Here is a 14,653-nt window from a genome sequence, read left to right as displayed (position 1 = left end):
CTTGGTGGTATGTTGTAGACCCCTTGGGTAAGTTTTTATGGATTTGATTTATTGGCTGACTGAGTTGATTCATTATTTGTATATGATTTTTTTGCTGCTGGGTGGCCATAATTTGCAATTCTGGACCTAGTTAACTCTGTGGGTGCCTAGAGTTTTCTGTATGAACATCTCCAACCATTGTTTAAAGAAATAAATGAAGTGGACTTACTTGAATGAGCAATTTACTGATGAGGAGCAAAATATGGTCAGGCTGGCAGGTCATGGAAAATAGCTTGCAAAAAGTCTTTGTAAGTCACCATACCATCATATATTTTCGTAGAACACATACAATAATCCACACATCTTACAGGCAGCTGTAAGATCATCTGTGAAATGTTGATCACAATCTTTTTCTCTTATTAGAATTCAGTGTTATTCTTGTATTATCCTGCTTGCAAATCCCTGATAGATTTGCTGGTAGGCACAGAACAAAATCCTGAAGAGGCATGAAAAGTCAAAAAAGTGCCTCGACTTCGTTTTGGTATAAATGAAACATGACACTGACTTTCAGAATTAGACTTTAAGCTTTGGCAGTTAGCAAAGCCATTATTTTCCCATGACACAACCATATCTACTAGAGCAGTGGAATAAAACTGTTTTCTGTGTCTCGTTTACTAGGGAGAAAGGACTTCTCCTGGTATTCAGCATGGTCACAACTCTTCAGGAGGCTTGGGATGTAATGGTACACTCACTGCCTGTCACTTTTGCAAACCATTATACCATTTGCTGCTATGGAGTCCAGCTGGTGTATTTTGGGGCACAGGCAAAAATATGAGAAGAGCCAGAGCACTCAAATTAAAATGCCTTCAGTGGCTGTTACGAATATGCTGACTGTGAATACTTGTAATTTGCAAGATTTCATGTACTTTCTCCAAAGGTGATTTGATTGTTTACAGCTCTAAATACTGGATATGAACTTAGTAAGACAAATTCAGCCGTGATTCTTTATGTGTTCCTACCAAATTTCACATGCATATCTTGCGCTGTGTGCTTTTCTACTTAAAGCCATTGGTCTGTGGTCCATAGGTATTTCTGGGATTACTTATTGAGAAGAAACATTACACATAGACAACATAAATTTTTCATACCTGCAGTTTTACTTTGCAATGTCATATTAAACTGAAGGGATTGGCCAGTCTTACTGAGATGGTGGGTACCTAAGTGTTTAAAGTGCAATGAAGAATTTTGGTAGTTGCCCACCAGGGGAAGTTCACTTCCTTCTAGCCATCTGTGGCTGCTCCAGTTACAGACATGTGTAATTCCACATTCAGTGGTGGCACATTTTATTGTGGCTGTGTAATTTATCACAATTCCATGTGGAATAACCCGTCATTGTAGCTAAAGTTCTAAACCCTTCTCATGTTTTAAGGAAACCAACCAACCAAACAAAAGAAACCCCTTTGCACATGCATTCAGAATTCTATGTTGTAAGCACAGCCTCCTTCCGAATGTGTGTCACATCTTAGGAAGTCTGCTTCAACATCCATGAGGGAATGTTTCCTCTGCGTCTCCTTTGTCTAAATCTCAAATAACTTGCAAGAAAAGCAGCTTTCAATGACTTTTTAGTTTTTCATATGTTTCTGCTTTAGTGCTCCTCTCCATCTATGCTTTGTAGAGAGTCTTGTAGCAATTCCTACAAGAAATTCCTAGGATTGTTCTTGCTCAAGGTTACAGTTTGTGCAAGATATGCAGTTGTGTCATATTGTGGTGGATTTGAATGGGATTTTCTTAAGTGCTAAAATAACAGAGGAGCAGGAATGCTACTGAATGTCACTAGGATTTAGACTCTGAAGACATGCATGAAAATCACTGATTCCAGTTTACATGGCTTTGAAATCATCAGATGAGTTGGCAAATTCTTGTGACGTATAAATATATTTCTTTGTTCTATCCAGTGTGATATTTATATACATAAAAGATATATATTTCTGCATATGTATCTGGATGTACAAATGCCCCAAAATGCAAGTGAAAGTCATTCAAAAGTTGGGGTTTTTTAAATCCTTTGCATCCATTATTTGGAAAATCAGTTGCTTTCTGTCATTTAGGGAGATGTAAAACAGGAATAAATATAGATGAACTTCTAGTTATATTTTACATTATCTTCCCCTGCTTACCCGTTCAGGCACTCAGCAATCTAAAAATGCATATAGATTCTTGAAAAATGTGTGTTTGCAGGTCACCTTTATTTTTTCATTCCTCATGCCTCAAATCTCCACTGAAATTTCAGCATTACCAGCTTTCTGAATGATAAAGGACATATCTCTTGTGCTCTCAAGCAATGAGTGCCAAAGGCAACAGAATGAAATTTGTATGCAGCACTATCTACGCTCCACGTGCGTGTCCATTTATCTCAATAACTGACTGTCATCTTTGTGCCTGTACATCCTACAGTGACAATCAGAGCCCAGCGCTGCTCAAGATGTCAAATTTCCAGGGATGGATTTCTAGCTGCAGGCAACTTGAGCTAAATACCTCATATTGAGAACACTCTCCTCCTTGTCACTGACCACATTAGAGCCTTTCATGTAGCTTCATATGTGGCTTTTATTTATTGTCTACTTCCACCCGTAGAAGTGGTTTTCAGAAGTGATGGGGCTCATAAGCATATGTGCACTTCAAAAAGTATTTTCTGTAATTAAGGAATTTTCTTAGTATATCAAAGTAAAAATGGTACATATGCAGCTGCCTGCACAAATTCTGCTGCATTTTGGTGAACTTTGAAACTTGTTCAACCATTTGGTGATTAAAATGGGGGAATATATCCTTTTGACGGAAGATCAGATATTTTCACATGCATTTAATGTACATTTTTATAAAACGGCATAAGATTTGGAATCACAAAGGTAAGTGTGTTTTCTAATTTGGGGGTTATTGGAATTCCGTTATCTCCCAAAAGCTGAATTCAAAATTAAGAGCAGAATGTTATTATTCATTTCCCAGTAAGAAATGAAGTGTTTCTTCCACTGAGCTGCTTATCAGCCTTTAAACTGACTTATTTTAAGGTGAAGAACTAAAGAATAAAGAATTTCCTTCACTTCCTTAAGAAATGAAAACCCAAACAAACACAAAATTAATGAATAATAATGAGCACGACCAACAGCAGGATAGCGTGCACATATTTCTTGTCAAGAAAAAGTAATTGCAGCACTTGATGTGAAAATGAGATTTATGTCTCGTGCTAATTTTTACTCTCCACCTGGTTGTATCAGTACATGGGAAGGAATTGTAGTCCTTCTGGCTGACAGGCATTAAACAGGCTGGTGAGGAGCCAGCATTACATTACACAGAATGAAGTAAAAGCTAACAAGAGTCCAGATCCTAAAGATTTTAAAATACTGATGTAAAACTAAAACACAAGCTTTTTGCATAAGAGGAGAAACTTAGGCTAAGAGTAATTTTTTTCTACTTTTTTATGTGATATGGAAACCACAGGCGTCTTGCTCTGTTTTGTTATCTGTAACAAAATATTTTTCAAACTATTATTGTTAAATCAATAATTCGTATTAAAGTGTTTTTGTTATCCTTCATTTGTTCTAGATCAGAGGAGGAAAGCTGATGATCACGTACACAAGAAAGAATGATGCTGGCAAATACGTTTGTGTTGGAACAAATATGGTTGGAGAACGTGAAAGTGAAGTTGCAGAACTCACTGTTTTAGGTAAGAACTCCTTTTAGACTCTGTTGGTGAAAATGTCCATCTCTTTTTTTTTCCCTAGTAAGCCTTTCTCTAAAGATTATTCTTGTCCCTTTCCTTTTCAGTGCTGAAAATGTTTCCCTCGTGGTTGTAATCTAGCAAATAGAAGGAAGGTAGTGGGCTCTGCAGCCCACCTGGGACAATTTTTCCTGTTATAAGATGCTTTTGTATTTAATTCTCAAACTGAAAATAATTCCAGTGTCCATGGCTGGATAAGTATTGTGAAATAACAGCAAAACAAAAATTAACAAGTTTAAGAAGCAGAGGTTTACTTTTTTCCATCTTACAGGAGCAACTCAGAATTACTCTAAATTTCTATTTGGAATAATTAGACTTTCATTTATAGGAGCATATGCTGAGTGTTGTAAAGCTTCAAGGGATCTGCTTGTTCAAGTAGCCTATTGTTAGTCCCTCTGAGCATCAAAAAATGTTTTCATTTAAGATAGCTGAGCTCAGCTGAAAATTGCATGTTTTGTTGCCACATCAAAAGGGAAGCTGAAAGTCCAAGTGCAGTCTCAGTATGCCTTCAGCATAGGAGAACTTAGGTGGTTTTCCTTCAAAATATGTCCCATTTTACTTTAAAGTAGAGGAGGCTTGAGATAGCTGGATTGTTTCTGCAGAAAAAATAAAGGTGTTTTATCTTTATAGGATGAGACCATGTAAGCCCTGGTTCACAGCACACTGGTTTCCATCACAGTGTTGCTGCAGTACTAGTAGTATGTTGGTGTTTTGTTTTGTTTTGGGTTTTTTTGTTAAATTCATACTTAAGAGCGTCTTGTCTGTCTTTGGCACTTTCACCTTTCTTTCCCACATTGCTGAGCTAGGACTCAGGCTGCTTGAAGACCTGTTCAGAGTTCCATGTGAAGCCGGGGTGTCCTTAATGAAACAAAGTTTTATGCCATCTTAAAATTGTTCAGACTGAATATCCAGGAAGAAAGTGGTGTGTAACCCTCTAGAAACTGAGGAAGACTTTGTGATCCCCTGTACTGTTATATTTTTGTTTTGGATAAACACTTTCAAAACACTATGGGAGGAAGTTTATTGCCAAATAGACTTTCAGAACTTTCAAGCACAATCTAAACTTGAAAGTCAGTTGAGGAAAGTCCTGGCACCAGGCTCCTATTTAACTGTACCATTTAATAGCTCATCACTAGTCTCCTGCCAACCAGGGAATGATGGGCTGGACTGTTTGTTAACTTAGGCAGGAAAAATACTACTCTTGCTAAACGCTTGTAAGAGGGGTCCATTGCAGGCAGAGCTCTGTCTGGCTTTTTCTTCATCTCTTGTTCCTTTCAGACATATTTCAGTTTTTTCAGCCTGGGGAAACTAGCAAGATTTTGTTTTCAAATGGGGCAGTAAAGCTTTGAATGTCTTACCAGCCTGTGACTAGAAATCTTTAAGACACCTTATTCTTTCATCTCAGACTTGGATATGTGTGAAAAGGCACGAGAAATATGCTAACTTCACGTATTAAAATTTTTCTACATTAATCTTCTATTTATGAGGCTTTGTTATTTAGAAGTCGAACTTTTGCTTCTAGGTGTCTGCTTTAGATCAGAGGGAGGATTGCATGCCAGAAACTGTAATATTAGAAAGTTTCAAAGTGATCCTTGCTAAGCTTTCCTTGTATGTACCAAATAATCATGTGACAAAGACAGATTCTTAAATCAATGCTGATTTCCCTTATCCGTTTCTGCATTTGAATAAGAGTGTTATAAACGGGCAGACAAAAACTCGTTGAAGTCCATTACTCTTCCTTTAGGAAACTGATCTGGAGAACAATGTGCCTCTTGTGGGTTTTGCAGTTGGGCAGCAGCCCTGGACTTACCAGATTTTTCTCTTGCATAGTTAAGTTAAATATTCTTCCCCAAACTGTTCCTACTCTGAGGTTTAATGTGGATGTTCTTTTCTTACATTCAGGTTCTGTTTTTTCGGCACCTACAAGAAAGGGGCCAGAGTAGGGGTTTGTCTATATTTGTATCTTTTTAATTCACAGCTAGATTTATGTCTGTAGATCTCTGTTTTATTTCTCACTTCTTGTATATGAACTCAGGCTAGAACTGACAGCTTAAAGATCAACTTACTATTTCATTTAACATAATTTCCTACCATTGCCAGCAAAGTTAATTTGCTGCAACACGAGTGTCCAGCTGGTCTGGACATCCTCGAGACTATAGGAAGCTTTTTTTAATAAGGTTTTGTTCAGTTCACATTTGCCTGTTGAACCATTAAGTTTTTGTAATATTGAATCTCTCTGTCTGCAAAACCAGAGTAATATTTAGAACTCCTTTTTTCAAACACAAATGTGAGACACGAAGAGCATGGGATTGTCCCTTTATCCTTCTGTCTGGTCGTTTTGTACTCCTGTGAGAAATTTGTGGTGTATTTTTGGGCATTCACACTTCCTGATGGTGCCAATGGCTTCAGACTCTTGCAGTTCCAGGGGGATGATATTTATATTTTTAGTACATACAAGTCAAAACATGCAACTGCCTTCTCAACTCCCTCAGAGCTTTCACAGGTTTATAGACAAAAAGTTCATCTGCCTTAGGCAAAGGAATCTGCCAAACACTCTCCTGTTAAACCTTCTCATTTCTTTTATGGACATGCTGTTGTCATCTGGTGCTGCTCTTCTAGATGGGTCATTCCTGGAATATTCCAGAAATTGTTTAAAACCACTTTTATCCTTGGGAGTGTGCAAACCTCACTGCAGTGCAGCGTGGTGTGGATCCATGAAAGTATGAATAGCCCAGCAACCTACAGCTTTGAATCCTGTTACAAGTAGAAGAGTATCAATACATTTCCTGAAATTCACAGGGTTTACCAAAATAACACAGCCTGTACTGAGATCACCTTTGATTCCAGAAAGTCTGAGTGTGAATGTGCAGCAATTAATCTGACTCTGGTGAGCCAGGACTTAGGTCATCCATGTCCTGCAATTTAAGTCAGGGATAGCAGCACTTTTGATGAACAAAAACTACAGAGAGTACATTCTGGGATTTTTTTTGGCTTGTTTTACTTCATGTGTGCTGGTGAAAGAAAATATTGCCTTTCAAATGCAGCACTGGAAATGATTACATGAAATGCTTGCTGCTGCCGACACCTGTGAGCAACCTCACAGAAATCCTGTGCAATCTGGACACAGAACTGCTAGATTAATCCTCATTTTCCTTTCCCTTTAGAGAGACCATCTTTTGTGAAGAGGCCGAGCAATTTGGCGGTAACTGTGGATGACAGTGCAGAGTTTAAGTGTGAGGCAAGAGGTGACCCAGTCCCTACAGTGAGATGGAGGAAAGATGATGGGGAACTACCAAAAGCGAGGTGCAGTACTTGGAGTTACCCTTTTTATGATATCTGGTTTGGTATATGATGGGGCCATTCAGTGATTGACAGCTAGCATTTCTTTGTCTTGAATACAGAAGGCCTGGCTTGATCCAATAAAACATTTCTAATTATCACTGTGCTCTAGTTGAATTTACAATTTATGTTGAAACTTAAGAACGGCCTGTTTTCAAGTTTTTGTTGTGACAACATGTGGCAAATATAAAATAATCAAGTTCAGCCAGCAAGATCAGATACATATTAATTCTTCACCTGAAGAGTCTTTTGTGATTGCTAAAAGTTTTGGAGAATGTATAACAAATGGTAAAAGAGATTATAACATCAAGAAGTATATATTGGACTTGCAATGGATATAAAATGTACTCTGGTTATGTAGAAGGCTGCCTTGGTTATACATGTTTTTGTTACTAGCTTTCCAGTGAACTTACTTTTTTTTTGTCATTGCTGTAATTCAGGCCAGAAAGTAAAACATCCTATTAAAAATAAATATATCCTGTGCTTGATAGACATAGATTAAATACTTATTGACTTACTTTGCAATCCTAATTATCAGTTTAAGAAACTTTCAGGGGAGTAGACTTAAAGAAAAATCCCTTTAACACTTGGTTTTGGCCAACAAATCCAGCTTCTTGATAATGTCTTCCACAGCTTTAATAAAAACTATCATTTTTAGGAACAAAACTTCTTACATAAATAGAAACACATTGTCTGCATTATACAAAAAAGAGAGACAGGTGATGAAAAGAAATTGATAAAAGGCCACATTGTTCTGTAGAGAAAAAAAAAAATTGTCATTTATCTTGACTTTCAAGCAATTCTGATCTTCTTGGGAACAATGTTTTCTTTTCAACCATATTAAAAAAGCTGTCATTCAGAAGGAGAATAATAAATATTATTATATTTACTTATTAAAAAATTAAAATATGTTCTGCTGTAGGGTTTTGAAATTTTATGCAAATAACATCAAAATAACGTTTTCAAAAACTTGGATATATTTTGGTTTTAAAACTTTTTTTACATTGTCAGTTTATAAGTATCTTTTTTTTTTTTTCCCTTTTATTTTCTGTATTTCTGGGAAATACAGAAATAAGAATGAGAGCAAATCCCCCATTGTTTTTACCCTTTACAGAAATTGTACAAAGTTCTGTTATTCATATTCATTGTTAACTACTGTGTATATTTAAAGATATGAAATCCGTGATGATCATACCTTGAAAATCAGAAAAGTTACAGCAGGAGACATGGGATCATACACTTGTGTTGCAGAAAATATGGTTGGAAAAGCTGAGGCATCAGCAACTTTAACAGTTCAAGGTAAGAATGTTTTTTTTTGCAAAGAGTAAAGTTGAATAAAGTTGTACTAGAATAAAGTTGATTTTGTTGTTTGTACTACAACTCTAGAGATGAAAATATGTGAAAATACAAATTTGGCTTGAGTTCTGTTCTGAGGAAATGGAAACCCTTGATGTGTAAGATTTTTTAAAGCAGTCTTTACAATACTGGGATGTGGAACTGAGTATGTTTTGAATTTCAGTTCTTCAAGTTCAGAATCAAGTCACTTGCAACATTTGTATCTGAAACACAGAAAGAAGAAAATCAGTGTTACTAAGCTGCATTGTTTTAATTCAAAAAGAAACAGTTGCAAGTTCAAGTATCTGCCAAGTTTTTTCAATTAAATATAGAAGAGAGGCAGTGTATGATGAATCTGTTTGTTTATCTTTTAATACACTAACCCAGACCACTGGAATTCCAGTTGCTTTTTCATTTTAAAAGCGTATCGTAGCACTACTGTTTCTTTGTAAGATAAAAATTCAGTGGAACTCAGTGAACTAATATGTATAAAAATCCTTCACTGCCTTTATATACACAATCCAGATGTTCACTGTTCAGATAATCCCTCTCTTCCTTTCCTGGCTAGCAGACAGGCAATGATGTCATCTCTGATGCTTTTTTCTGGCCACTGATGGTCCTTCTGTCCTTTTCTCTGTTCAATGGGAATTAGTCATTATGGAGTTCTGGGGAAGTATGGGCTTAAAAGTATTTTATTTGGTAACAGACCTCTATTTTGACACATTTACTGTAACAGGAAAGGTCTTGTCCTTAACCTGCTCTCCTTTTTCCACCAGAAACATTTGGTGTCCCTCTGTTAGGAAACTATTGAATTCCTTTGTTGAAGCTCTCATAAAACCAAGAATTTTGAGATGTTCAGTTTTGTTCGTCACCATGGTGTTTATGCGTCAAAACTCATACCTTATGTTTCTAAAATAGCCAGCTCTCACACTCAGTGTTGTAGAATAAAGGATAAACTTGTGAGCAGTAAGCACAGTTTATCCAAAGGGAGAACACTGAATTATTTCTTAAATGGTGATTTGTTCTGAAGATCACGTCTTACATCGACTGTTAATCCCATAAAATGTTACTATTAAGAAAATTTGCTTTAATGACTGGTTGAGCAGTTACATTTCTGGAAATTAACTCCTGGTATCTCTAATCTTTCAGTCTGTTAAAAATAATAAACAAAACCATACTTGAAATCCCATTTAGCGTAATGGTGCTAATAGATATAAAATTACTCAAGTATGTAAAGTGTTAGAAATCGAGTGAGATCTTTTTGATAATAAACTGGTATTTTTAAGGAACGAGATCATAGTCTAAGTCCTGATTCATCAAGATCCTAATTTTTAAGTGCTTGTATTACACAGCAGATATTTATATTGTGGCAGCTTTGCTCTGAGGATATTGTTATGGGATAATTTGTTTCACAGTGAGAATGGATTACCTCCTGAGCCATTTGTCTGCAATAATGTCTTTGTAGGAGGGATTGATGTGAGAAACTGTAATGTGTAGGGACAATTTGTAGCTGGTAATGAAATAAATTATGATCAAAATCCATTTATTAGTGTATCCAAGAGACCGAGTTTATGGGAGGAAAAAAATACTCCTCTAGAAAATGCATTTTCCATTCAGAATTTTTTCTTTTTTTTTTCCTCCTTTTTCTGCCTTCTCCTCTTTTTTCTTCGTTTCCTCTTCCCTTGTTAAGACACTTAATTTTTTTTCCTAAAGGGCCAGCTTTTTGACTATGTAGAAAAGTGGACTGATCTTGTTTCAGTACTAAAATACGTTTGCTCTGACTATTTGTGGATATACAGCTCTTTGAATTTTTTGGTTGGTTTGTTGCTTTTTTATGATTTAATGGGTTTTTTTTCTGGGTGATTTAAGGAATGCAACTTGCAACTCTTTTCTGAACTTCTGGTTTTCATCACGTGATCTGTTGACTGTAGAGTTTAGTAAATGTGTATTCTGCTGTGCCAAACTGAGTTATTTTTGTTGCCTGTTTGTAAACAGAGGGCTGCCTTTCCAATCGCAGCCTCAGACATTACAGCTGCCACTGTGCAGGCATGTTAAATTCAGCAAAGGACAAGGAGGGGGTTTGGCGTGGGTTTGAGTGGGTTTGGGTTATTTGTGGAGTGTTGGTTTGGGTTTTTTCCTCTTCAGTATCTCAGCAACGGGCTGTGGTATTTCTGTGCCAGACTCTGTGCCAGAGAAGGAATATGAAAGCTGTCAGTGGTGACCCAAGACGTGTGTCCGTGTCAGGGAAGGGACAGTCCCCACCTGTCAAGTGTCTGCACCGTGGGGCTGTGGCAGGGAGTGAAACGTGGCACGCAGCAGACAGGGCTGCAAGCCGTGCTCCTCAGGGCCTCAGGGTTGGCAGCACTAAGGAGAGGATTTATCTTCTTCTCTACTCATCATTTCCACTCACACTGTGGCTGACCCTCCTGTGGAGGGTTATCTGGGGCACTAAAAGGTGGAGCGTGCAGCAGCAGGGCAATTGAGATACGCAGCTGACAGGGAGGTGTGGATGGGACGTGATGAACAGCTGTCCTCCTCCTGCTCAGCTCTGCCCCTGCTCTGTGGAGCAGACCCCGCATGATGCAGGGCTCCCTGTTTTGGGAATGCTCTCAGGAAGAGCACTGCCTCTGAGCTTGGAGCCAGCCCAGGCCATGTCCCTGGACTAGGAACTGTCAGCTCAGATAGTTCAACTCTCCCTCTCTCTCTGTGTAATAGACTATTAACTCTAGAAAACACAAGAGAGGGGAGGGGAATATCAGTTCCATTTTTATGTTCTTCCTGCTCATGGTACTGGCGTCACAGATGATGGTTATTGGAATCACTGTTTTCCTCTTCCTAACTTTGGGGATTATAAGTGTTTCCTACATACAGATGTTGTACCCTTACTGTGACTTCAGCCACACTCATAAAGCAAATTTGGAGCTCTGTATTGACGTAGTGAAGTTTGAACTCTTCCTTTTGTGTTTTACTCCTGCAGCTTAGAAGCATTTCCATCCCTCAAACTGTCAAGTTATCTTATTGTCTCCTTGGAAAATTAAATAGCTAAGGAAATGTAATCCTGATGTTGTTTCCATATACCTAAAATTGGAGAGTTTGGCCCTCTGTTTTCATTTTGCAGCAATGTGTACTGCATCTGTAAGGCATCCACAGACATTGCTTAATACATGTGGAAGCATTTCATTCGGGAGACGATTAATTATTAAATAAATACCTCAGTCAATACATAATGCCAGGAAGCAGCCCAGAGTACAATACATTATATTTTGCCAACACATTATATTTCACCAAGTAGCTTATGTACTGCAGAAAAGGAAAAAATGGCCAAAAAAATGGCATCACTGGAACCAGTGGACCTCTCTCCTGCTCTAGCACTAAGCAAGCTGGATATATTTATTGTATTTCTGTTCCATTGTATTTTATATATGTGCAAGATGCATTTGACGTTTTGTATAGGTTTCTGTTATGTGACTTGCTTAGTTTTATGCCTCAAAGCAGGACTGTAGGAAATATAATATTTTATATTTCATTGCTACCTATATCATTGACAACAATGTTTCTGAAACACATAAAATTACCAAAAATGCACACTTCAGAACTTCAGTACTAAAGGAGAATTAATTTTACCATTAATACAAATGGAACTAGGGCATCTTCAAGAGTCCGCAAATTCATGTTTAACTGTGAAAATGCTCTCAAGCAAATCTAAGAACCAAAGGTTTTACATATTCTCAACTGCTTCCATTTGCTTTGCTCCCATTTGCAGTACTTAATTTGGCTTTTTTGACATCTAATTTTATAATAAGTTTATAATTTCTGGTGAAACGAGCTGTTCTGTCTGAAACACACGAGTGTAAGTTATGGCTCCAGTGGCAGCCTTGCTCTGCAGCTGGCCAGGAGCCATCATAGCAGTGGCAGTGTAGATGAGACTCAGCAGGTCTTGGGAGAAACAGCTCAGGTAGCTCAGTTGTCTTCAGGACTTCACAATAGTGACACCAGCACTGGCTGTGGGTGACCGTGGTCGGTCAGAAGCAGATTGGTAGTGAACAGGAATCTTTGAGTTCCTCTTAGCTCTCCCTACTCAAGCACTGGCCCTGGAGGAGTATGCAATACTTGGTACAGGGCCCTGCCTAACCTACACCTAAACCTGCTGCAGCAGTGATTGAACTGTAAAATGTAAATTTCGCCATTCAAAGGCACTAAACACATTCAGTGTTATCTGTTTGGCAGGAAAAAAGAGAAATTCCTATGGAAATTGTACTGGCCAGTTCATATTTTACAGTGGCAATCTCTGATACCAAGCCTTCTTAGATTATGATGTCTTTCATTTTAGGGTTAACAGAGCTTGTCTGCAAGGTAGATAGAGAGTGGAACTTTAGATAAGTGACTGCTGGCTGTGATTTTGCTGTACGAGTCAAGTGACAAGGAATTTTTATCTGAAAATGTGGCACATGCTTCAGGTCTGGAATTTCCTCCTCCTTCCACCTCCTCTTTGTGCAAAGTAGCTTCAAGGCACACAGTAAAAGACACGTATTTGATAAGGCTTTTGGGTAGGGCTGAGAATACCACCTGGAGTATAAAGAAATAGGATTTGCTCTTTCATCTGTCTGATACCATATAAATGTTTTCACAGTGTCAGGCTGCTGGTACACATTATAAGTTGGCTGTAAATGCAACTGCATTAAGCATTAACACAACAAAGACAAAATTCAGAATTTTATGGGATTACAGAAATGCTGTTGAGGTGTACAGCGATTATTATGCTGTACTATCATTGTAGTAAACCTTTCACAGTCTCGGGTGGAATTTTAAAACTAGGATTTGGATTCAAGTCTGAACTTGTCTTCGTGTTTTCTCTTTAAATCAGTATTTGTTCCTTTGAAAGAACTGATTTGATGCCATATTCTGTCTTCAGACCCTTGAAAAAGGAAGGAAGAATAATGATTGGCCAATGGACTTCAGAATTTTTTTAATTAGTAAACTTTTGGCAGGATGAATGAAGGAGACCATCTCCTGTGATTTCTATAGCTTAAAGAGCCCATTTCCCCCTTAATGACTGCAGTAAACTCTGATAGCACGTCAGATTTCTATCAAGGATCTGAGGACTTTGACTGCCGCCAATTTCTGGTGAAAGAATAGAAATCTTAAAAGTTAATCAGCAGGAAATGAGAAAAGTGTCTGAAGAAAAGATTAGAGCCCTGAAGGTTCTTGTCTTACTGATGCAAGTGATGAACACTAAGATTCCTGAAGCATTTCTAAAACATGGATAAAAGAGGGAATCTCTGAAGTATTTTAATAAATAACTGCTTCCATAGTTTGTAAGTGCTAAAGGAATGTTGGTTTGGTTTTTACATAGAATCTCGCAACAGTGACAATATTTTACAGGAAAATAACACATAAAAATTTTTCGAGATTCCATCCTCCAGTTTGGTACTTTGAAACAAGGACTTGAGACAGATGTTTTAAAGTGCATAGAGCAAGCGTCCACATAGTTTGGAGAAATGTTACTTCAGAAATAACTTGAAGCTAGAGGCTTTTTACTGCTGGAAGGGGTTTATTTACTGTATAGTTCTCAAAAATTGTGCATTTTATTCACTCAGGGCAGAGAATTGAAGCAAGTAGGTTTGTGTAGCATACTTCAGCATTCTATTAAAAAAAAAAAGTAACAGAGAAAATCTGAAGGCTCTTTTCGAGGGCCTGAAATTTCCTAAATCCCATTGCTGTAGAAAAAGCAATTGTTTTTGTATCAGGTTTCACTGCTGCAGACTTACTGTGACTCCTGTTCTATAGATAACATTTCAATAATTCTTTCTTTGGAATAGACGAAGCAGAATTTTACTGCGATTTGTTGAGTTTGAAGATTTTTGGGTTGACAAATAAAATTAGAGTGCAAGGAATAATAATTTTAATTGGTTGTTCAGCAAACAGTACTTCTGCTGCACATTCATTCTGAAATAAGCATTGCTTTATTAAATTATGCTAAACATTTGTAAAAAGGTAATAGGCACTTTATTTTTGCTTAATTCATAGCCTGTGAGTAATACAGCGATTGCAGTACAACCCTTTACTTTTGTTAGTTTACTTGCATCAGTAATCTCTAAATTGATCTTAAGATAAAGAATTTAAAAATGCTGAATAACAGTGCATTCAAACATCATTTTGATAAGCTGTTTTGAGTACCATTTGTTACTATGAGTTGTGTTTTGTTTTAACACTAAAATGCTTTGT

General features: G+C 37.4%; 1 protein-coding gene across 1 annotated transcript in view; it reads left to right on the top strand.

The window, feature by feature from the left end:
* ROBO1 (roundabout guidance receptor 1) overlaps window positions 1–14,653 on the top strand; it is a 297,271-nt gene that overhangs the window by 206,629 nt on the left and 75,989 nt on the right. The window contains exons 4-6 of the mRNA XM_066208404.1: window positions 3,580–3,700; window positions 6,919–7,057; window positions 8,265–8,392. Of these exons, the coding sequence (XP_066064501.1) occupies window positions 3,580–3,700; window positions 6,919–7,057; window positions 8,265–8,392 (388 nt within the window). The remainder of the gene's footprint in view (window positions 1–3,579; window positions 3,701–6,918; window positions 7,058–8,264; window positions 8,393–14,653) is intronic.

This window comes from Chamaea fasciata, unplaced genomic scaffold (genome assembly GCF_029207755.1).
Source record: "Chamaea fasciata isolate MVZ Bird 193981 ecotype frontalis unplaced genomic scaffold, bChaFas1.0.hap1 SCAF_2, whole genome shotgun sequence".
Taxonomy (NCBI): domain Eukaryota; kingdom Metazoa; phylum Chordata; class Aves; order Passeriformes; family Sylviidae; genus Chamaea; species Chamaea fasciata.
This window is presented reverse-complemented; position numbering and strand designations above follow the sequence as displayed.